At 46.5% G+C, this 23,106-nt stretch overlaps 2 protein-coding genes across 2 annotated transcripts in view; one reads left to right on the top strand and one right to left on the bottom strand.

Annotated features, from left to right (window-relative positions):
- Nucleotides 1–658: 658 nt before the first annotated feature.
- rasl11b (RAS-like, family 11, member B) lies at nucleotides 659–3,267 on the top strand. Its single transcript, XM_015942674.3, has 4 exons — nucleotides 659–923; nucleotides 1,013–1,069; nucleotides 1,158–1,234; nucleotides 1,670–3,267. The coding sequence occupies exons 1-4, from the start codon at nucleotides 809–811 to the stop codon at nucleotides 2,156–2,158; spliced, it is 738 nt and encodes a 245-aa protein (XP_015798160.1). The 5' UTR covers nucleotides 659–808; the 3' UTR covers nucleotides 2,159–3,267.
- Nucleotides 3,268–3,416: 149 nt separating this feature from the next.
- scfd2 (sec1 family domain containing 2) overlaps nucleotides 3,417–23,106 on the bottom strand; it is a 190,755-nt gene continuing 171,065 nt past the window's right edge. Inside the window, exons 8-9 of the mRNA XM_070554021.1 lie at nucleotides 16,235–16,354; nucleotides 3,417–3,713 (exon numbers count right to left, since the gene is read on the bottom strand). Of these exons, the coding sequence (XP_070410122.1) occupies nucleotides 3,621–3,713; nucleotides 16,235–16,354 (213 nt within the window). The 3' untranslated portion in view covers nucleotides 3,417–3,620. The remainder of the gene's footprint in view (nucleotides 3,714–16,234; nucleotides 16,355–23,106) is intronic.

The raw sequence follows: 23,106 nt of genomic DNA on the forward strand, positions 1-23,106 counted from the left end.
ACAACTAAAGCAGGCTTAGTAAAATTATGGAATTACCTGAACAGGGAAACAAAAGATTTGTGGTTAGGGTTTTTTTAGTTGGAAAATCAGATCAGCAGGTGATTAAAACTGTTTCAATAGGATTGTAATTTAGTAAACAGGGGCAGATCATTTTTCTTTTGTGCTGATGTGTTTTTATTTTGTCATTTTGAATTAATACAAATAACATCAACTTTAATAGCTGCTTTTATGAGTGTGTGCTAATGTTGTGTTAAATTATCTGTCCAAGTCCAGTAGCCTTCGATCCAGTGAGGACCGACAGCATGTCTGGACAGGTCACCAGTAGCTGCCACAGCACAGAGGAAGAGGACCCATCTCGATCCTTTCAGAGTAAACACAACAACTCCCCGCTGCCCCTTCATTTCCCAACAGAGTGGAAACCCATGAAGGAAGCATTTATATTTCCACAACAAGCTCCGTCTGTAAACAAGAAGCCTTCTTCCCTCCCGTCTCTTCCCTCCAGATAAAGGCGGTTTTGTCAGGAGGAGCAGCTTCAGGTCCCACCAGTTGTAGAACCACGTGTGGGCGGGGATGCGCACGAGCCGACTCCAGCAGGGGAACTCCAGGAGCCAATCAGAAGTGAGCAGCGCCGGCGTCGGTACAGCAGCTGCTCGCGAGCTCTTTAAAAGCCTCGCGTGCTCCTCGGCGGCAGCAGCAGTCAGTCACAGCTCCGCTTCAGCCCATCCGGTTGTGTTCCCCCCCGCTGCAGGAAAACGGGATTATTTAAGCGCTTTTAAGGCTTTTTTCTTCTAACCGGAAGTGTGAGAAGATGCGACTCATCCAGAACATGACGACCATCGCGGAGTGTACGGCTCCCGAGTACTCGGTGCCGAGCCGGGTCATTAAAATCGCTGTTATTGGAGGCAGCGGTGTGGGGAAAACCGGTAAGGAAGTGGGTTAAAAAGCTCCCATTTAATGATCAAATACACGTCAGAGCAGAGAGTTTAATGTTGTTTTCGCTCTGTTCTTGTAGCGTTGGTGGTGAGGTTTCTCACCAGGCGTTTCATCGGAGACTATGAGCGAAATGCTGGTAAGTTTATTTTAAAGAGCAAAACCCTGAACTAAGTGTCTCTAGACCTCTCGGTGTTAAAGTTTTATGCGTTCTTTTATGTGCGCAGGTAATCTGTACTCCAGAGAGGTCCAGGTGGACGGAGATCCGGTGACCATTCAGGTGCAGGACACTCCTGGTGCAGAGGTGGGTTTCCTCAGTCACAAGTCAGCTGAGCCCTAACATCTATCAACGTTTTCTAGGACCACCTGAGGCTAGAATAATAGGATCCATGTGTGCTGTCTGGCTGTGATCTCATTTTAGCTTCTGCTCCAAAATCAAAGGTGCAGTAGGTGTACACCTCCCTCTCTGGATGTCTACGCTCCCGTTTAGGTTAATGGGTGTCTGGGCTAGAGTAAATGATACCCGGCCAGATCCAGCCTTCCCAATCACCCACATCACTCTGCTCTGCAGCAGTAATCCTATAGCTCCCGTCTGCCCCAGTCAGCATTCCAGTCATTACAAGTTTCTCTTGCAGAACATTTAATCTGAATTCAGACCCTTTTTTCTTTAGTTTGGCAGAAAACTGTTGAATGAGCCCTTTTGAGAAATCTGAATCTATCCTTGTTCCTCCCTCCTCAGATGACTGGTGATGGCATCAGCCTGCCTGACCATGCAGCCTGCTCCATCCAGTGGGCCGATGCCGTGGTGCTGGTGTACTCCGTGACCGACAGGGGCAGCTTCGATTTGATCGAGAACTTGCACCAGCTGGTCGTGCGTGCCGGAGGGGCCGGTATCCCGCCGGTGATCCTGCTGGCGAACAAGGCAGACCTGTTGCACCTGAGGCGTGTCGATTCCCAGCAGGGCCCTTTGCTGGCGGGAACTCTGGGCTGCTCCTTCTACGAGGTCTCCGCCAGTGAAGACTACAACCAGGTGCATGGGGCTTTTCACAGGCTTTGCTGCCAGCTGGCCAAGCAGCCACCCTCACTCGCCAGCTGTTCAGCCAGCGCCACTACAGAAAAGAGGAGATCACCTCTGATCCCCCGGCCAAAGTCTCCCAACATGCAGGATCTGAAGAGGCGCTTTAAGCAGGTGCTGTCTGCTAAAGTCCGAACTGTCACCTCAGTGTGAGGAGGAGGAGGATTGGAAGCTGAAACTGGCCCAGAGTGGTCAGATCAAAGATGACCGGAGTCTGTCTCCATTAAAGTCCTGTATCAGTCTGAGTGATGAAGGCAGGTGTGACATGAACGGATAAAGCTGCAGGTAGACTGATCTTTAGGCAGGCCTGTTGGTGGGTGGCGCCTGTCATGTCTGATAATGTGTAAAGAAAGCAGGGAGGATCTGCTAAGACATTTGAGGATGGATCCAGCCAACCGCATATAAATGAAAATAAAAACGGTTTAATCCAGCTCTCCTGGCAACAGCAGCTCTGAAGTATGGCTTATTTTTAGCAGAGCGGTTCATTGTCAAGCTGCCACTAGATTGGCACCGTTAAAGGTTGGCATTCCACCAACCACTCAAAGCCGGGACTCCGTGGAGCTGAGTGTATGCCCAGTCTGGTATGTGAAGATATACTTGGTGTTTGAGCTTTCAGCATCACCACTGTGCATGACAGAGTGATGAGGTATATGAGGGTGGGGCAACAGACACCGGCTGTAGCACGGGCTGATTACGACCACTGTTGCACTTTATGAAAGTCCAAAGGGCCTATTATTTGGTACTGTTTCTCTTTGTGCACAATAAAAAAATAAGTTAAAAATTGTTTCTGAATTCTGTTCCACCTGCACATTAAAAAAGCTGCAACATCTTTATTTTATCCCTGCGTCTGCATGTAGAGTCTGCGCTGTCCTTGATTGTCCCAGTGTGGAGGGGATGACGCACACAGACTCGTCTGACCTGTCTATACCGGCTCTTCAAAAAGGCCTTGAGGACAAAACAGCGCAATGAAAAGCTTCAAGACAATGGAGCGATGACTAAACAGCTGCCTTTTGAATCTGTTGGTCTGATGAATGCAAAAGCCACAGCTTTAAAAATGCAGTTCAAACCGAAAGGTTTTATTTGACTTTATTAGGATTTCTTAGCTTCTGGGAAAAAATACACAAAGCATATACACGTGTCATCGAAGATCAGTCTCAATAAAAACCTTCACAAAAGCCAGAGGCCACTAGGTATGTGGGAGAAATCTCCGAGCTGATCCATGTTAGAAAAAAAAAACAGTGGAGGAGATCTAGTGTAGGTGAGCAGCAGCAGAGGTGTCCTTTCACACGTCTATTTGTTGGGGTGATGTTACTAATGGTGCCTGCTCTGCCAGCGACAGCAGCGTGACCTCTCCCTTTCACACCGGGGGATAAACGACTAACAGCTGTGTGCACAAATGACAAACGTCACATTTCCTTTTCTGAAAAGTAAATCCCTTTATTGTTTCACATGTAGTGAAGTGACAATTCAAATGGCAGAAACGTTACACATTTCTTTTATTGGTGTACATGAAAGAAATGTTATTCAATTTTCTTGCTTTTAACGCATCTAATTCAAATCACACCTGACGATTGTCCAGTCATTTGAACTGCGTTGATCTCCACGTGCCGACCCTTTAGAGACCAATGTCAGGCTCCAGTCGTCGTGTGGCGAAGAGCAGCTCTGGGATGTCTGTTGGTCTTAGTAAGCGGGTGGAGAGAACCAGCACCTGGAGCGAAGGAAAACATGTTCATCAGGGTTAAATTATGTCAGCGTGTGTAACTGGACACTCAGCATTTAAGCACATGTGAAGGTCACGATGGAGTCAACACATCAGCGATCGACAAGGTGCACACATCAAGCGCATCGGCAGCAGACTGCTTTTCAGTGTTTAAGTGCTTCTGGTAAAATGCCACTTTCAAGATGTAAAAATGTCTTTTAGTAGGCGACATAAGGCCTTTGTGAAGATATGGTCAAATCTAAATTTAAAGGAAGTTAGTTTTTCGTTGTCCAGTTTTGTAGAGAAATATTACAGCATTATTATAACAATTCTTATGTTACATAAGCTTTCCACACATAAAGCCAGCATGGATGTTTATTCAGACATAAACTCATCACCTCTGCACATAAAAGTCTCTGAAAAGAGAATAAGAATTCATAGTAACCACCTGCAACTCCAGCTGGGTCATTTCGTTGTTCTCTTACACAAACCGTTCACATTCACCTGTGAAGGCTGCGGGACCTGAGGCTTCACATACAGAATTATCTTATCAAGTAAAAAACAAGTTTGAAATGTCAACGATAGACTGATTAAAGGACAAATATTGTAATTTCCATGCAAGGACAATGTTCTGTTTTGTTTTTTAAAATACCAAATTGTAAAATAACAATCCAGGCAACATAATTGGCTCTGAAGAGTTTTCATTCATTCAGCAGTCAGTTTCACTGTGTTTGAATAGGTACGGACACAACTGAGATTATGCTGGAGAAAAAACAAACAAACAAAAAACCTTTAAAATTCTGATATTAAAACGGTTGGCTCAACCATTAGTAAAACCGTCGGTAATATAACGCTTCGTCGTCTTCGTCTTCCTCCGCTTATCCGGGTCCGGGTCGCGGGGGCAGCATCCCAATTAGGGAGCTCCAGGCCGTCCTCTCCCCGGCCTTGTCCTCCAGCTCCTCCGGCAGGACCCCAAGGCGTTCCCGGACCAGATTGGAGATGTAACCTCTCCAACGTGTCCTGGGTCGACCCGGGGGCCTTCTGCCGGCAGGACATGCCCGAAACACCTCCCCGGGGAGGCGTCCAGGAGGCATCCTGACCAGATGCCCAAACCACCTCAACTGGCTCCTTTCGATCCGGAGGAGCAGCGGTTCTACTCCGAGTCCCTCCCGAATGTCCGAGCTCCTCACCCTATCTCTAAGGCTGAGCCCGGCCACCCTACGGAGGAAACTCATTTCGGCCGCTTGTATCCGCGATCTCGTTCTTTCGGTCATTACCCAAAGCTCATGACCATAGGTGAGGATTGGGACGTAGATCGACCGGTAAATCGAGAGCCTGGCTTTCTGGCTCAGCTCCCTCTTCCCCACGACAGATCGGCTCAGCGTCCGCATCACTGCAGACGCCGAACCAATCCGCCTGTCGATCTCCCGATCCCTCCTACCCTCACTCGTGAACAAGACCCCGAGATACTTAAACTCCTCCACTTGAGGTAGGACCTCTCCCCCGACCCGGAGGTGGCAAGCCACCCTTTTCCGGTCGAGAACCATGGTCTCAGATTTGGAGGTGCTGATCCTCATCCCAGCCGCTTCACATTCGGCCGCGAACCTACCCAGCAAGAGCTGAAGGTCAGAGCTGGATGAAGCTAGGAGGACCACATCATCCGCAAAAAGCAGAGACGAGATTCTCCTGCCACCAAACTCGACACACTCCACACCACGGCTGCGTCTAGAAATTCTGTCCATAAAAGTGATGAACAGAACCGGTGACAAAGGGCAGCCCTGGCGGAGTCCAACCCTCACTGGGAACAGGTCCGACTTACTACCGGCTATGCGGACCAAACTCACGCTCCTCTGGTAAAGGGACTGAATGGCCCTTAACAGAAAGCCACCCACCCCATACTCCTGGAGCGTCCCCCACAGGGTGCCCCTGGGGACACGGTCATAAGCCTTTTCCAAATCCACAAAGCACATGTGGATTGGTTGGGCAAACTCCCATGCCCCCTCCATCACCCTTGCAAGGGTATAGAGCTGGTCCACAGTTCCACGGCCAGGACGAAAACCACATTGCTCCTCCTCTATCTGAGATTCAACTATCGATCGGACCCTCCTCTCCAGTACCTTGGCGTAGACCTTTCCCAGGAGGCTGAGGAGTGTGATCCCCCTATAGTTGGAACACACCCTCAGGTCACCCTTCTTAAAGATGGGGACCACCACCCCGGTCTGCCACTCCCTAGGAACTGCCCCCGATGACCACGCAATGTTGTAGAGACGTGTCAACCATGACAGCCCTACAACATCCATAGCCTTGAGATACCCAGGACGAACCTCATCCGCCCCCGGGGCTCCGCCGCTGTGTAGTTGTTTGACTACCTCAGCAACTTCTGCCCCCGAGATCGGACAGTCCATCCCCAGGCCTCCCAGCTCTGGTTCCTCCTCGGAATGCGCATTGGTGGGATTGAGGAGCTCCTCAAAGTATTCCTTCCACCGTCCGACTATAGCCTCAGTTGACGTCAGCAGCTCCCCATCCCCACTGTAAACAGTGTGAGCGAGTTGCTGCCTTCCTCTCCTGAGGCGCCGGACAGTTTGCCAGAACCTCTTTGGAGCCGATCGATAGTCTTTCTCCATGGCCTCACCAAACTCCTCCCACGCCCGAGATTTCTCCTCGGCAACTGCCACTGCTGCACCCCTGCTTGGCTATCCGGTACCTGTCTGCTGCCTCCGGAGACCCACAGGCCAGCCACGCCCTGTAGGCCTCCTTCTTCAGCCTGACGGCTCCCCGAACCTCTGGTGTCCACCAGCGGGTACGGGGGTTGCCACCACGACTGGCACCGGCCACCTTACGACCACAGCTAGCAACAGCCGCCTCGAAAATCGCAGAGTGGAACAAGGCCCACTCGGACTCAATGTCCCCCACTGCTCTCGGGACGTGGTCAAAGCTCTGCCGGAGGTGGGAGTTGAAGACCGTCTTGACAGGTTCTTCTGCCAGGCGTTCCCAGCAGACCCTCACGATGCGTTTGGGTCTGCCAGGTCTACGCGGCATGTTCCCTTGCCATCTGATCCAACTCACCACCAGGTGGTGATCAGTTGACAGCTCCGCCCCTCTCTTCACTCGGGTGTCCAAAACATACGGCCGCAGGTCAGATGATACGACTACAAAATCTATCATCGACCTGTGACCTAGGCTGCCCTGGTACCAAGTGTACCGGTGGGCATCCTTATGTTCGAACATGGTGTTCGTTATGGCCAAACTGCGGCTTGCACAGAAGTCCAATAACAAAACACCGCTCGAGTTCAGATTAGGTGGGCCGTTCCTCCCAGTCACACCCCTCCAGGTCAAGCTGTCATTGCCCACGTGAGCATTGAAGTCCCCCAGCAGGACAATGGAGTCCCCTGATGGAGCACTATCTAGCACTCGTCCCAGGGACTCCAAAAAGGGTGGGTACTCTGATTGATATTTGGCCCATAAGCACAAACAACAGTCAGGACCCGTTCCCCGACCCGAAGGCGCAAGGAAGCTACCCTCTTGTCCCCCGGGGTAAACCCCAACGCACAGGCAGAGAGTCTCGGGGCTAACAAAAAGCCAACCCCAGCCCTCCGCCTCTCACCCGGAGCAACTCCAGTAAAGTAGAGTGTCCAACCCCTCTCCAGGTCTCGGGTTCCAGAGCCAATGCAATGTGTCGAGGTGAGTCCGACTATATCTAGCCGGTACCGCTCAACCTCTGCCACAAGCTCCGGCTCCTTCCCCGCCAGCGAGGTGACGTTCCATGTCCCAAAAACTAGTTTTCTTGTCCGGGGATTGGACCGCCAAGGCTCCCGCCTTGGTCTGCCACCCGATTCGCATTGCACCGGACCCTTCATGTTCCTCCTGCGGGTGGTGGGTCCACAGTTGGACGAGCCCATGTATCCGGTTCGGGCTGGGCCCGGCCGGGCCCCATGGGCGAAAGCCCGGCCACCAGGCGCTCGCTCACGGGCCCCAACCCCAGGCCTGGCTCCAGGGTGGGATCCCGGTAACCCTCCGGGCCGGGTACTCCGACTCTTCGTTTTAACCGCCATGAAAGATCCTTCGAACCGTTCTTTGTCTCACCCTTCACCTAAGACCAATTTGTCATGGGAGACCCTACCAGGGGCACTAAGTGCCCCAGACAACATAGCTCCTAGGATCATTAGGGCACTCAAACTCCTCCACCACGATAAGGTGACGGTTCAAGGAGGAGTAATAATATAACGCTAACGCATGTAAAGGTTAGAACATAAAGGACCAATAAGTGATCCATGTGGAACCCCAGAGAAGATTAAAGTGTGCAAAACAAAAAAACCTCACCACATAAAGAAATGTTTCTACCTTCTAAAGGTGCATTATTGTGTGCATGTTGTAATTATCTACCATTTTACAAATTGTAGATGGCTTAATGAAGGGTCTGAGTATTGAGAAATTATTTCCATCCAAAAACTGATGAGCTAACAGACTGGTCTAGCGCAGCCAGTATTAAAGAGAATCTCAGCTGTCTTAAATGGCCCTAATCTGGAAAATTTTATTGTGATAGAATAGACTTTGTTGATCCCACAGTGGATTCACTTGTTACAGCAGCATCAACAGAGAATAATTTGAAGAAAAATAACAACAAAAGTACATGAATATACACATAGGTAATAAGCTTTTGTAGCGTTCAACTGCTGAAAACCATACATAAAAATGAAACTTGGGTTTCAGAACTAAGCAGCATACTGTAAGAGACACAGACATACTATGGAAATCCAGTATTGCACAAGTATTGAACACACGCTGAGTATTGCATTGATGTTATTGTGTACCAGGATAATGCCAGTAAAACTGAGGAGTTATACACTCTTACTGCAGAGGGGATGAATGATCTACGGTAGCGTTCTGTTTTACACATCTGGGACGTCTGTCTGCCTCTGAAGGAGCTGTCCATGGTCTCCACAGTGGAACGCAGTGGGTGGGAGGGTTTTTTCCAAGATAGAGCTGATCTTCCCCAGCATCCTCCTTTCACACGTCTCCTCAACTGAACCCAGTGGACAGCTCAGAATTCAAAGCTTCTTATAAACCTTTGTTTGGCATTTAGTGTTATACCATATTTCTTTACATGGAAATGTGAGGTTACTTAAAAGGTATACTCAAAAACACTCTTAAAAATTAAAAACAAACTAAATCCCTTAAAGTCAATTAAATAAAAAATAAACCTTTAAGGGATTGCACTCAAGTGAAGATGAAGTACAAGACTCCTAAACTTCCATAACCATACATACTACAGCAGTAAACTTGTAGCCTGGCAAGCCGTCCTATATACAGACGCGGACAAAATTATAGATACCAATTTGGTCAAAGAAAGAAAAACCAAAAACAGATTGACCATCATTTTTGTCCAGGCCGGTTCCATGAGTTTATTTTTTTAAATAATTTTGTTGCAGCATGGTTGAAAAGCAATGTCTGACTTTCATCGGTTACATCTCATAACATTTTTTATTTATTATTACTTTTGTCAGATTCAAGTTACTTCTGTGACCATTGTGTTTTTTTTTTCATTGATCGAATGGTACCAACAATTTTGTCCATGTCTGACCATGACCCACGCACTGACGTCTCTCAGTTGTGGGGCGGAGTCTACAGTTGCTCCACATGATACTGGACAACGAACAACATGACGTACTCACCGCTACGGATGTCCGCCAGCGGGGCACTCTGGCCTAACACAGGTGAAGACGATGCAAATACATACTTGTTCTATCTCTACCTTGCCTCAAAGAAATTCCCAAGTCTAAATAGTCTAAAGTTGTTGCCAAAGCGGTTTAAAACAAGAAATCACCATCCTCGTTTTTTCGCTCAGTTACAGAACCCCCCCCCCCCCCCCCCAAAGTAAATAACAAAAAGAAAAGAAAACAAAAAAGCGCCGTCATTGGTCCACCAAACCAATAGAGTTGTGATTGGCAACCAACTGGACTGGTCTGGCCTGCCGAGGCTCCAGTGGAGCGTGGCTAGATCGACATGCAGAGCAAAACCATTTTGCCTTGGCTAATGTCTGTCTAGATTTCTAGGCTAGTGGACTCTGCAGCGGTGTTGCTTCAACTCTGGGTGTGGCTGCAGAGTTGTTTGCTGTGGCAGAGTGAGCACAGCTCAGAGGACTATGCCTTTGCCCCTCATTTCCTCTGGAACCTCTCAGCAACATCTGGTCCACAGACACCGGTCACTGAACATACATGCACTTGTTCTTTTACACAGGTTTCAGTGTGTGTGGCCCAGCAGTTTATTGTACAATCTCATCTTTATTCAGGTTTCTTGATTAAACATTGGAAAGCTGCTTTGATCAGTACCAAGCCATTCATTGCCACTGTCCAAAATCTCAAAGCCTTTTATTAGTACTCCACATTACACAGCCTGATGTTCCCTTTTATTCTCGACACTCCTCCCAAACACAGGAAGCACATTCATCTGCATGTCTATTCTGTCAGTGTGGACGGCATAAGAAATAAAACACACAAAACAAACAAACAAAGAAGCAGGCACAACATCTGGTGTATGTGGTAACAGCATAGATACGTGCAAAGCTTAAATGACACTCTCACTTTTACACCTGATCTCACCCACCTGTGTATGTGGGCCAGTACTTACGTGAAGTCATATTGTTTGTGATCACATTTTTCATGGATGAGTGATGATAACTGAATGTCTTAAAGCTCTGGTTTATACTGAATGAGGTGTGAATGTTCTACAGATTTAGACTTCTAAACCATCTGCCAGGTAAACATACTAAAAACACCACTTTTGGAAGACTTTATTTAGTTTTTAATTTCTGAAACTACTGGAAATCGGGCACTTGGATGGATGCTTACTTACAAGCTGATTACTATGGCTGGACAACAAGTAAGCAATTTTCACTTAAAACAGGTAAAAAAAAAACTGAAAAGTTGTGGTAATAAAATATGTCATAATATACAGAAAAGGTAAAATGATCAGTTGGAGTCCCCTTTTAATCATGAAGGAGAAACACTAAAAAAAAGGATGTTGGACCCAACAGTACCAACAATCAATAATAAAAACAATATATGGTCATATTTTATAACCTGTGGTTTACCTAACATGTACATAGGTTGATTTCTACAACACAGCTGTTAGAGTAGTACACTTACTTTAAGAGCTCTCGTGGTAACACATTCAGGTTAACTTTTCAAATTCATTTGCAGATCACATGAGTGACTATCATCCAGAGCTTGATGCTCCCCAACCCTGGTCCTCGATAGCCTCTATTCTGTATGTTTTAGTTGTTTCTCTCCTTCGACACACCTGATTCACTGGTTCAATCACCTCTTCAGCAGCTCATCAAGCTCTGCAGTAGTGTGTTTTTCACCTGCTGATTCAAATGGGGTGTGTTGAAACTTAAAGCATGCCTGAAAATGGAGCAGGGCTGGACAGTACTGATCTAGAACAACTGAGAAATATCGTTGAGCCTTTTTTCCCCTTTTACTGCAAGAATGTATTTGGATTCGTCAGAAAATTTAAATAATTTGAATTCAAACAGGAACAAATAAGTTCCCACACACGGTTTACCTCTCTGCAAGTAAAATATGTGATTCATAGGTTTGCTTGTTTATATTTTGTCAAATTCTTACCAAGAAAATATGGCAATTTCTACACTAACGTTACAAATTACATCTTCATTGGAAACCCTGGTTTCTTGTTCTGGTTCCAGGTACCTGTAGGAAATGCAGTAATCCATTTGGTTCTTTTTCCTCAATTTGTTGGAAGTGTGTGAGAAGAAAGTGAAACATTACTTTGTGGAATCAACTGAAAAATCCATCCTGTAACTTTTAGTTCTGCTTCCTGTGTTTATGCTGATGTTAAAATGCCTTTCCTGGTCAGATCCTGTGATCACATGATGAAATCGGCCCCGATCACGTGGTTTCAGACTGATCTGGACTCGGATACTGGGTTCAAATTACAGGAGAGCAACTTGGTTCTCCTTAAAGGTTGTCCGGCTCCCCTGATGCCCTTAACTTACACACCCAAAGGAGCACAAAAAGATCCAGTTTCTACCTTTATTATATTATTTATATGGACTCAGCGTAGCGGGGATTCTTTAGAGCAGAGAAGCAGAGAGCAGCAGGCAGACCGCCGATTATTCATGAACTCCAGCTGCGTTCTGCACACGGCCACAGTTACATGTTCTAAGTTTCTAAGTGGCGTCACCCAAAAATATATAATTAACACACAATCATTTGTGTCTGTTCATTTTCTCTCTGGTAAGTTCTGTCTGTATTTGAGCACGACGTGTGGACGCGCTCGCGCTGCAGCGCTCGTCACTGGCGCAGCCGGGCAGCACGGCGCACACTCCGCTTTTTTTGCGGTCAATAGATCAATTTGATCTGCTAGTTAAAAAGTTACTTGTGAGGTGAAAAAGAAGGAAGCAGACAGGAGTTTTTCTGGAGGACTGGGAGATACAGGAAGGTCAGAGACAGACAGGACAGGAAGATCAGAGACAGACAGGACAGGAAGGTTAGAGACAGACAGGACAGGAAGGTCAGAGACAGACAGGACAGGAAGGTCAGAGACAGACAGGACAGGAAGATCAGAGACAGACAGGACAGGAAGGTTAGAGACAGACAGGACAGGAAGACCAGAGACAGACAGGACAGGAAGATCAGAGACAGACAGGACAGGAAGATCAGAGACAGACAGGACAGGAAGGTTAGAGACAGACAGGACAGGAAGACCAGAGACAGACAGGACAGGAAGATCAGAGACAGACAGGACAGGAAGGTTAGAGACAGACAGGACAGGAAGACCAGAGACAGACAGGACAGGAAGATCAGAGACAGACAGGATAGGAAGGTCAGAGACAGACAGGACAGGAAGGTCAGAGACAGACGGGACAGGAAGATCAGAGACAGACAGGACAGGAAGATCAGAGACAGACAGGACAGGAAGATCAGAGACAGAGGGGACAGGAAGATCAGAGACAGACAGGACAGGAAGGTCAGAGACAGACGGGACAGGAAGATCAGAGACAGACGGGACAGGAAGATCAGAGACAGACGGGACAGGAAGATCAGAGACAGACAGGACAGGAAGACCAGAGACAGACAGGACAGGAAGACCAGAGACAGACAGGACAGGAAGATCAGAGACAGACAGGACAGGAAGATCAGAGACAGACAGGACAGGAAGGTTAGAGACAGACAGGACAGGAAGGTTAGAGACAGACAGGACAGGAAGATCAGAGACAGACAGGACAGGAAGATCAGAGACAGACAGGACAGGAAGGTTAGAGACAGACAGGACAGGAAGGTTAGAGACAGACAGGACAGGAAGATCAGAGACAGACAGGACAGGAAGATCAGAGACAGACAGGACAGGAAGATAATGAAACAGACAGGACAGGAAGACCATAGACAGACAGGACAGGAAGATCAGAGACAGACAGGACAGGAAGATCAGAGACAGACAGGACAGGAAGATCAGAGACAGACAGGACAGGAAGGTTAGAGACAGACAGGACAGGAAGGTTAGAGACAGACAGGACAGGAAGATCAGAGACAGACAGGACAGGAAGATCAGAGACAGACAGGACAGGAAGATCAGAGACAGACAGGACAGGAAGACCAGAGACAGACAGGACAGGAAGATCAGAGACAGACAGGACAGGAAGGTCAGAGACAGACGGGACAGGAAGATCAGAGACAGACAGGACAGGAAGATCAGAGACAGACAGGACAGGAAGATCAGAGACAGACAGGACAGGAAGATCAGAGACAGACAGGACAAGAAGATCAGAGACAGACAGGACAGGAAGGTCAGAGACAGACAGGACAGGAAGATCAGAGACAGACAGGACAGGAAGATCAGAGACAGACAGGACAGGAAGATCAGAGACAGACAGGACAGGAAGATCAGAGACAGACAGGACAAGAAGATCAGAGACAGACAGGACAGGAAGATCAGAGACAGACAGGACAGGAAGATCAGAGACAGACAGGACAGGAAGATCAGAGACAGACAGGACAGGAAGATCAGAGACAGACAGGACAAGAAGATCAGAGACAGACAGGACAGGAAGGTTAGAGACAGACAGGACAGGAAGGTCAGAGACAGACAGGACAGGAAGATCAGAGACAGACAGGACAGGAAGATCAGAGACAGACAGGACAGGAAGATCAGAGACAGACAGGACAGGAAGGTTAGAGACAGAGAGGACAGGAAGGTCAGAGACAGACAGGACAGGAAGGTTAGAGACAGACAGGACAGGAAGACCAGAGACAGACAGGACAGGAAGATCAGAGACAGACAGGACAGGAAGGTTAGAGACAGAGAGGACAGGAAGGTCAGAGACAGACAGGACAGGAAGGTTAGAGACAGACAGGACAGGAAGACCAGAGACAGACAGGACAGGAAGATCAGAGACAGACAGGACAGGAAGGTTAGAGACAGACAGGACAGGAAGGTCAGAGACAGACAGGACAGGAAGGTTAGAGACAGACAGGACAGGAAGACCAGAGACAGACAGGACAGGAAGATCAGAGACAGACAGGACAGGAAGATCAGAGACAGACAGGACAGGAAAACCAGAGACAGACAGGACAGGAAGGTTAGAGACAGAGAGGACAGGAAGGTCAGAGACAGACAGGACAGGAAGGTTAGAGACAGACAGGACAGGAAGACCAGAGACAGACAGGACAGGAAGGTTAGAGACAGAGAGGACAGGAAGGTCAGAGACAGACAGGACAGGAAGGTTAGAGACAGACAGGACAGGAAGACCAGAGACAGACAGTACAGGAAGATCATAGACAGACAGGACAGGAAGGTTAGAGACAGAGAGGACAGGAAGACCAGAGACAGACAGGACAGGAAGGTTAGAGACAGACAGGACAGGAAGATCAGAGACAGACAGGACAGGAAGGTTAGAGACAGACAGGACAGGAAGGTCAGAGACAGACAGGACAGGAAGGTCAGAGACAGACAGGACAGGAAGACCAGAGACAGACAGGACAGGAAGGTTAGAGACAGAGAGGACAGGAAGGTCAGAGACAGACAGGACAGGAAGGTTAGAGACAGACAGGACAGGAAGACCAGAGACAGACAGGACAGGAAGGTTAGAGACAGACAGGACAGGAAGATCAGAGACAGAGAGGACAGGAAGATCAGAGACAGACAGGACAGGAAGCTCAGAGACAGACGGGACAGGAAGATCAGAGACAGACAGGACAGGAAGACCAGAGACAGACAGGACAGGAAGACCAGAGACAGACAGGACAGGAAGGTTAGAGACAGAGAGGACAGGAAGGTCAGAGACAGACAGGACAGGAAGGTTAGAGACAGACAGGACAGGAAGACCAGAGACAGACAGGACAGGAAGATCAGAGACAGACAGGACAGGAAGCTCAGAGACAGACGGGACAGGAAGATCAGAGACAGACAGGACAGGAAGATCAGAGACAGACAGGACAGGAAGCTCAGAGACAGACGGGACAGGAAGATCAGAGACAGACAGGACAGGAAGACTAGAGACAGAGAGGACAGGAAGATCAGAGACAGACAGGACAGGAAGCTCAGAGACAGACGGGACAGGAAGACAGGAAACCAAAAACCAAGAAAACAAAGCAAAGTTCTTAAAAAATAAAATGTAGGTAGATTTATCCAACTACACGTGTGTACCTGTATAAAGTAATAACCTATCAGCATGTAGTATTTATATAGTTGATACAGTTCAGATCATCTTCAAAACTCCGTCCCATGCCCAGGGGCGTATCTAAGCATTTTGGGGGCCGAGGCTAAATAGACCCCTGCCAGGTATTTTAAGTTGAAGTGCTATCTGTTTTTATATTAGACTGTTTAAATTTGCAATAAAGTCCAAAAGTGAAGTATTGATGTTATTTATTGATTGTTCAAGCTACCTCACAGACGTGATCTGTTGTTAAACATTAAAATAAAAAGGTAATTAAATAAAAAATAAGGAACATTCTGGAACTGTTTCTTCCTTTTTTAATATTTTTTTATGTATCTAAAGTATCGGATCGGGACTCGGTATCGGCAGATTCTCAAAATCAAATGACTCGGACTCGAGGGCAAAATCCCTGATCGGAACATCCCTAGATGTTTTCGTTATTTAATGCTTCTTAAAAAGGTGTTTTCTAAAAAACTACTTTAAACTAATGAAAACATCTAATATTTCAGAGCCAAACCACGTCCTATCCCTCCCCTGTACCCACGTGTAATCTTATGATATCGGTGTGAAATGAGAATGTTTGGTTTCACATCTGTGATGTTTTCATCTGCGCAGTACATTTTACTCGAGCTGAGTAAATTGTATGTAAACTTAATAGATTTTACTCTGGAAAAGAGTACATTTGGTCCAATAGAGTCTCCCATTTAGCTGTATAGTCCTTCAGAGTAAAATGGTTGAATGAACGAACATCCTCCCAGCTTTAGAGATACTATTCAACCACTGCGTTAATATGAACTGGAGAGAGTAAAAGTAACAGAATACAAGTGACTCGAGGACACCTCTGCATTGTACTCACTTGTGTTCCTGGTCTGTGTGTGGCCACCGTCTCTTTGACGAGACGGAGCTCTGAAGGTGTGACTCCACCGACTAGAAAGAGGAAGAGCAGCGGGTTATCGCCAGGACGAGGACGGCTCACCTGGAATAAGAGAGCACATTGTGATTGGTTAAGTTTATTATTAGACCATCAGCGTTGTTGACTCTGCCTCCCTTTTTAGGACAACTCTTTAGTAAACAATCCACTGTCTCCAAGGAACATGTTACAACATTTCCTCTCCATCTCATCATGAGGGCCTCTCTGGGTGTCTGTGCTGAGTCACTGCTCAGCCAGACACCTGTATTATAGTGCGAATGATGACTGTAGACATAGGGGTGAAGAATCCTCACATAGGTGTGATGATGGCTGACACATGGACATGAAACAGATGTACACTGCTGCTTACACAACACAGAGAGACGGAAACGTCCATTGTTCCCTGAGTGAGGAAGCTACTATAGACAGAGATGTTTGGTAAACTATGATTTAAAGGAGTTCTTTAAGAGCAGAGAAAGCTCGGGGGTTTCTGAAGAGACGGATTGGCTGTTGGGACCCAGTAATGTGGCGCTATTGGTTTTCGAGCAGCAGGAAGGACACGCCAGTGAATGCTAACTGAACAATCAGAGCTGCAGGGGGCGGACCTGGTGTGAGAGTGGCCGTACACGTGAAGCGGCTGCAGGCTGAGGTGTGGCGTGTCAGGGATGGTTCAACATGTGTTTCTGCAAATAGGTGCAAACTAATCATTTCAAGCTTATTCTGCTCAGGTTGTGCTGAATTTTGAAATCAACTAGTTGGTATTGGACATCAAAAAAGACACGCTGACTCCGTGTGAGAGCACAACACCACATGTGTGGTGTGAAACGTGCAGAGACATGAAGATGATAGGGAGGGGGGTTGTTCTCAAACGTGATGAGCAGTCTGTAAACAAGCAAACAGAGGGGTCGATAAAAGAGTTCAATGCAAAAATGATTAAAAACAGGCTGCTGGGTGTAAAAAGCACCACACATATCTGTAACAACCAACTTTACAAGGTACAGCCTCTAGTCTCGATTCTAGACCTACTGTGGCATGTTTACATTCAAATGTTAAAACAAATGCACGCACGCACGCACGCACGCACGCACGCACGCACGCACACACACACACACACACACACACACACACACACACACACACACACACACACACACACACACACAGCCTTTAGAATCTCAAAGTTTTGTTAAAACTAGTGATGTCTGGCTTTCATAAATGAACTTGGACAAATTATTTCAGATGTTTTATTTGTGTGTGGTTAAAATATTAAAATTGATTAAATATTTGAAATATTTGCAAAAAATGTATTTTGCAAACACTTTGCAACTAGATTTAAGTCTGCACAAACTGATTATTGTACCTCTGTGGATGGACGGATAGATAAAGCTAGCCATATTTTTCAAAGGACACTTCAAAAGTGAATAATGAAAAACTCTAAATTTAGTCATTGACATTCTTTGTATGAACAACTCAGTATTCTGCATTGGAGAGAGACGTTTTAGATGTGCATAACCAGTTTTTTAGGATATAATATTAGACAATAGAATACAATACTACATTAAAACTGTTGTTGAAGGACAAGAAGTAAACGATTCAGTCAGAAAACCAGACACAATCTAGGAGTTGAAGTCATTGTGTACCAAAAAATTTGCAAAAAAATTCTCCACGCAGTAGAGCAGCATTGTTGCTATTAGCAGAAACATTTAATAGGTGTTATTTCTACACAAGGTAGTCAAATAAAATACATGATACTATAAAATACATGATACTAAAACCTGTGTAAAGTCACAGCTACAGTGTTTAAATGTGACCTAGAAATGGCTCAGATGAAGAAGATGAAGAAGAAGAAATATCATTTCTATAGTGCCTCTCAAGATAAAAATCACGAGGCGCTTCACAAAAAAAGTGTTAAAATAAAAAAAAAAGCATTTAGAAAATGTTTAAGATGAGCAAAAATAGGCAATTGGGATTTAAAAGAAAAAATGTAAAGATAGAGAGAGAGTGAACAGGAAAGAGGGAAACCAGTGGATCCTGAGGAAGGTGGAATAGGTGGGGAGAGCAGAATAAAGAGAGAGAGGTGAATAAGGTCATACAAAAGCCAGCTTGAACAAGTGAGTCTTCAGCTGCTTTTTAAAGGAGACCACTGAGTCCACTGATCTCAGGCTCAGGGGGAGAGAGGTCCAGAGTCTGGGGGCCACAGCAGCAGATGATCTGTCACCTTTGACCTTTAGCCTGGTGCTGCAAAACCAGTAGGCTTTGATCACTGGACCTCAGGGACCTGCTGGGGGTGTAGGGACTAAGAAGATCACCAATGTAAGATGGTGCTTGTCCATGTAAGGCCCTATAGACCAGAACCAGGATCTTGAAATGAACCCTGAAGTTGACTGGCAGCCAGTGAAGCTGGAGGAGAAGCAGGGTGATGTGGGTGTGTTTGGAGGACTTGGTCAGAAGCCGAGCACAGGCGTTCTGAACCACCTGTAGACCGTTCAGGGAGGTTCTGCTCAGACACGTGAAAAGAGAGTTACAGTAGTCTAAGTGTGAGGAGATGAAGGTGTGGAGAACTGTCTCAAGTTCAGAGCGGGACAGAATGGGACTCAGCTTAGCAACGTTCCTGAGATGGAAGAAGGAAGAGCCAACAAGAGAACTGACATGAGAATCCAGGGTGAGAGCTGGGTCAAAGGTCACGCCAAGATTCCTGACGGAGGGTTTGGTGTGAGAAGCAAGCTGACCAAGAGAGTCTCTGACTTTGGGAACCAGCTTGTCTGGGGCACAGATGAGGATCTCAGTCTTATCTTCATTCAGCTGAAGAAAGCTCCCAGCATCCAGGTTTTGATAGAGTCTAAGAAGGTGTGTAACAGCTGCAGCTTAGACATCTCATGGGGCTTACAGGACATGTACAGTTGGATGTCATCTGCATAAAGATGGTAGGAGATTCCTTTGAAGGAGCTCAGGATGTGCTGAAGAGGAAGCAGATAGAGGAGGAAGAGTAGAGGCCCCAGCACAGAACCTTGTGGGACACCATGGGTAGGAGAGGTGGTGGAGGACCTAAACTTGGAGATGGCCACAGAAAAGGAGCGCTCAGAAAGATAAGAGGAGAACCACTCCAGAGCAGTTCCTCATAGGCCTACCCAGTCTCTCAGCCTCTCCAGTAGCAGGTGATGGTCAACAGTGTCAAAGGCTGCAGTCAGGTCCAGCAGGACCAGAACAGAACAGTCCCCTGCATCACTGTGAGACAGAAGGTCATCAGAGACCCTAAGAAGAGCTGTTTCAGTAGAATGAGCTCTACGAAAACCTGACTGGAAGCTATCATAGATGTTATGTTCATCAAGAGCAGCTGTGAGTTGTTTAGCCACAACCTTTTCCAAGATCTTGGAGATGAACGGAAGTTTAGAGATGGGTCTGAAGCTGCTGTGGAGAGAGGGGTCGAGACTCGGTTTTTAAGAAGCGGGTGGATTACAGCATTCTTAAAGTAAGCAGGGACCTGACCAGAAACCAGAGAAGCATTAATTATAGAGAGCACGCTGGGACCGATGGACTAAAAAGCACTTTTAAACAAAGATGAGGGTAAGATGTGGAGGGGGCATGCAGAGGTCTTCATAGAGTCAACTAATTTGGTTAACTCAGGCAAAGAAACAGGAGCAAAGCTATCTAGGATGATGGGCCTGGTTGGAGTCGGGAGAGGTGGCGATAAGGCTGAAGGAGAGATGCTAGATCTAACCTTATTGACTTTGTCCACAAAGAAAGACAGAAAGTTCTCACAGTCTGCAACAGAGTGGATGGAGGCTGTAGGAGAGGCAGGAGAGACGATGCTGCTGATTGTGTTAAACAGCACCTTGGGGTTCCCTTTGCTCTGGGACACCAGGTTGGAGAAATAGGAGACCCTTGTGTCTCTGACTGCAGAGTTAAAGGATGTCAGAAGATCCTGTAGGTGCAGCAGATGGATGTGGAGATGGGTTTTCTTCCACAAACGCTCAATTTTTCTGCATTGGCGCTTCAGGCTGCGAAGGCTGTCATTAAACCAGGGAGTAGGGTTCACTGCAGGAACTGATCTGGTTCTGACAGGACAGATGTTGTCCAGAATGGAGAGGCAGTGCTCATTAAACTGAGAAGTTAAGGAATCTGGGTCGTTATCAGAAGAACAGGATGGATCAAAAGCAGCAGAAAAATTGCTAGCTGTGCTCTCATTAAGAAAACGAGAACTAACCATACGGCGAGCAGGAGGTGGGGATGCAGAAACTGACAAGTTAAAGAAAATGCAAAGGTGATCTGAAATATAAACGTCCTCAGGACAAACACTGTCAGCATTTAGACTCAGGGTAAAAACAAGGTCTAGAGTGTGCCCCCTGGTGTGTGTGGGGCCAGAAACATGCTGGGTAAAGCTGAAGGAGTCCATAAGGCTGGAGAAACTCATGGCAAAGTGATCAAAGGGATCATCAACATGGATGTTTAAGTCACCAACAATCACCAGTCTGGACAGCTTCACAGTGGAGGATAGAAAGTCAGTAAAGTCCTGAAGGAAAGAACTGTTTGGACCAGGTGGACGATAGACCACAGCACAGTAGAAGGGGTCCTTACGTCCGACTTTAATCAGCTGCAGTTCAAAGGAAGCAAAGTGACCAGAGGTTGTAGAGCTACATGGAAGATGGTCTCTGAAAACAACAATTAGGCCTCCACCACGACCAGAACCCAGAGGCTGGCTACAAAAAGAATAACCACTCGGGCGGAGTTCAATCAGAGCAGAATAATCAGATGTTTGCTACCAAACTTCAGTCAGAAACAGAAAATCCAGGTTTTTAGAGAGAATTAGATCACTGAGCAGGAAGGACTTATTGTTAACAGAGCGGGTATTTAATAGAGCCATACTGAGTGAGGTGGAGGAATCAGAAACTACAGAAACAGCTGGAGTTAGTGGACGTAAATAAGCAGGGTTAGATCCACGCTGTCTATAAAAACCACTTATGGAGGGAACAGGAGGAGAAACAACTGAGGAATGAGGATAAACATTACCAATCAATTTCCCTGTGGGATTAATAAAGTATTTTTGAATTTGAATTAAAAAACTTGGACGGATGAACCGCATCCCAACGCGGCCTGGCGGGAATGCGGAAGTGGCGCTCAGTTCACCAAACAAAAGACAAGAAGCTAGAAGATCACGCCGATGTTTACTAGATAAACCACGCTTTAAGAGAAGTCTTATTCTCACCTGGATTCCTGCTCGTTTACCTCTTTTCCTCTGACATTTTCCCGGGACCGGAGAAACATAGCCGGAGGTGGGCAGCTCGGGACTGTCGATTGGTTCCGGGCCAGTGCTCCACTCAGGTAAACAAACAGGATGGTAAATCCTCGGTGCGTCTTGGGCGATCGTGAACGAATGGAACGACAAAAGAGTCCGGCGATCATAGGAGATGGTAGCAGGGACACTACTGAAGAGGATCGCAGACAGGAGCAAGGTGGAAAAGAGGAGGTTAGTGGAGAAAAGTTTGAAAAAGTGGCCGGTGACTGCGGCTAAGCCAAGCACAGGCGCCATCTAGTTGCTGACCGGAAGCGGAAGTGACTGTCTGAATCAGCAGCATATTTGGATCTAGCTGACCCACGTGCTTGTGCTTTACTGAGTAGACCCACATGTTCGTCAGCTTCATCTATCTAGGATCACAGCTGAGCTGGGTTTGCAGCCAGTGGGTTCGAATTATCTGATCTTAAACACCCAAACATCTCCTGACAGTTCTCAGGACACAGGATCAGTAGCGTTAGTGAGGGAGTTGTGCCTTGTAACACAATAGAGCACTTCTGGCCTTGGTGCAATAGCTCAGTTTGTCTGAAGAACTCGGATCTCATGTGCAGCCAGAACTCTAAACATGGCAGAGCAGACACAAACAGTTTGAGACAGCTCTCTGAAGCAACACAGCACGGACCTTTAGCTTGTTGCAAGTCAGACAGCATAGCCCAGTGTGATAAATTTGTTCACAGCGGGTGCTGTGGTTAAAAATAGAAGTTGTATTGTGGGGATTTTATTGCATAAAGGGGGTGTTACTCACCTCAAGTTCAGGTTTATGTCTTTAGTCTGCCTGCATGTTAGTTAGAGAGCCACGTTTCCTGATTTGTGTGAAACCAGATGTTAACATCTGTATTTAGCCTCCTGGAAATAAATGCAACTCCTTACCTGCCATTTTAATTAGTTATAACTTTCTATTTGTTATTATTTCAATTTTATTACTACATTACATTTTCTAATCCTCTTGCTTTGAAAACACACTATAGATTCATAGGAATGATGCACTAAAACCTCTGGTAACAGTAAATTGTATCATGTAGACCAGTCGTTCCCAAACTTATTTAGCTGCACACCCCCTTCTATGTCCCGACCATGTTGACGCACCCCCCAGCCCCACATCAGGGCATGGCTATATATATATATATATATATATATATATATATATATATATATATACACTATATGCAGTGGGGCAAAAAAGTATTTAGTCAGCCACCGATTGTGCAAGTTCTCCCACTTAAAATGATGACAGAGGTCAGTTATTTACATCATAGGTACACTTCAACTGTGAGAGACAGAATGTGAAAAAGAATCCATGAATTCACATGGCAAGATTTTTAAAGAATTTATTTGTAAATCAGGGTGGAAAATAAGTATTTGGTCAATAACAAAAATTAACTCAATACTTTGTAACATAACCTTTGTTGGCAATAACAGAGGTCAAACGATTACTATAGGTCTTTACCAGGTTTGCACACACAGTAGCAGGTATTTTGGCCCATTCCTCCATGCAGATCTTCTCGAGAGCAGTGATGTTTTGGGGCTG

The sequence above is a fragment of the Nothobranchius furzeri genome, chromosome 8 (assembly GCF_043380555.1).
Source record: "Nothobranchius furzeri strain GRZ-AD chromosome 8, NfurGRZ-RIMD1, whole genome shotgun sequence".
Classification (NCBI taxonomy): domain Eukaryota; kingdom Metazoa; phylum Chordata; class Actinopteri; order Cyprinodontiformes; family Nothobranchiidae; genus Nothobranchius; species Nothobranchius furzeri.

Excerpts from the sequence above, each read along its gene's own strand:
- rasl11b (XM_015942674.3), top strand. The coding sequence starts at position 809 with ATGCGACTCATCCAGAACATGACGACCATCGCGGAGTGTACGGCTCCC. Across the intron at positions 924-1,012 it reads CAGCGGTGTGGGGAAAACCG|CGTTGGTGGTGAGGTTTCTC; the intron begins GTAAGGAAGTGG and ends CTGTTCTTGTAG. Across the intron at positions 1,070-1,157 it reads AGACTATGAGCGAAATGCTG|GTAATCTGTACTCCAGAGAG; the intron begins GTAAGTTTATTT and ends TTATGTGCGCAG.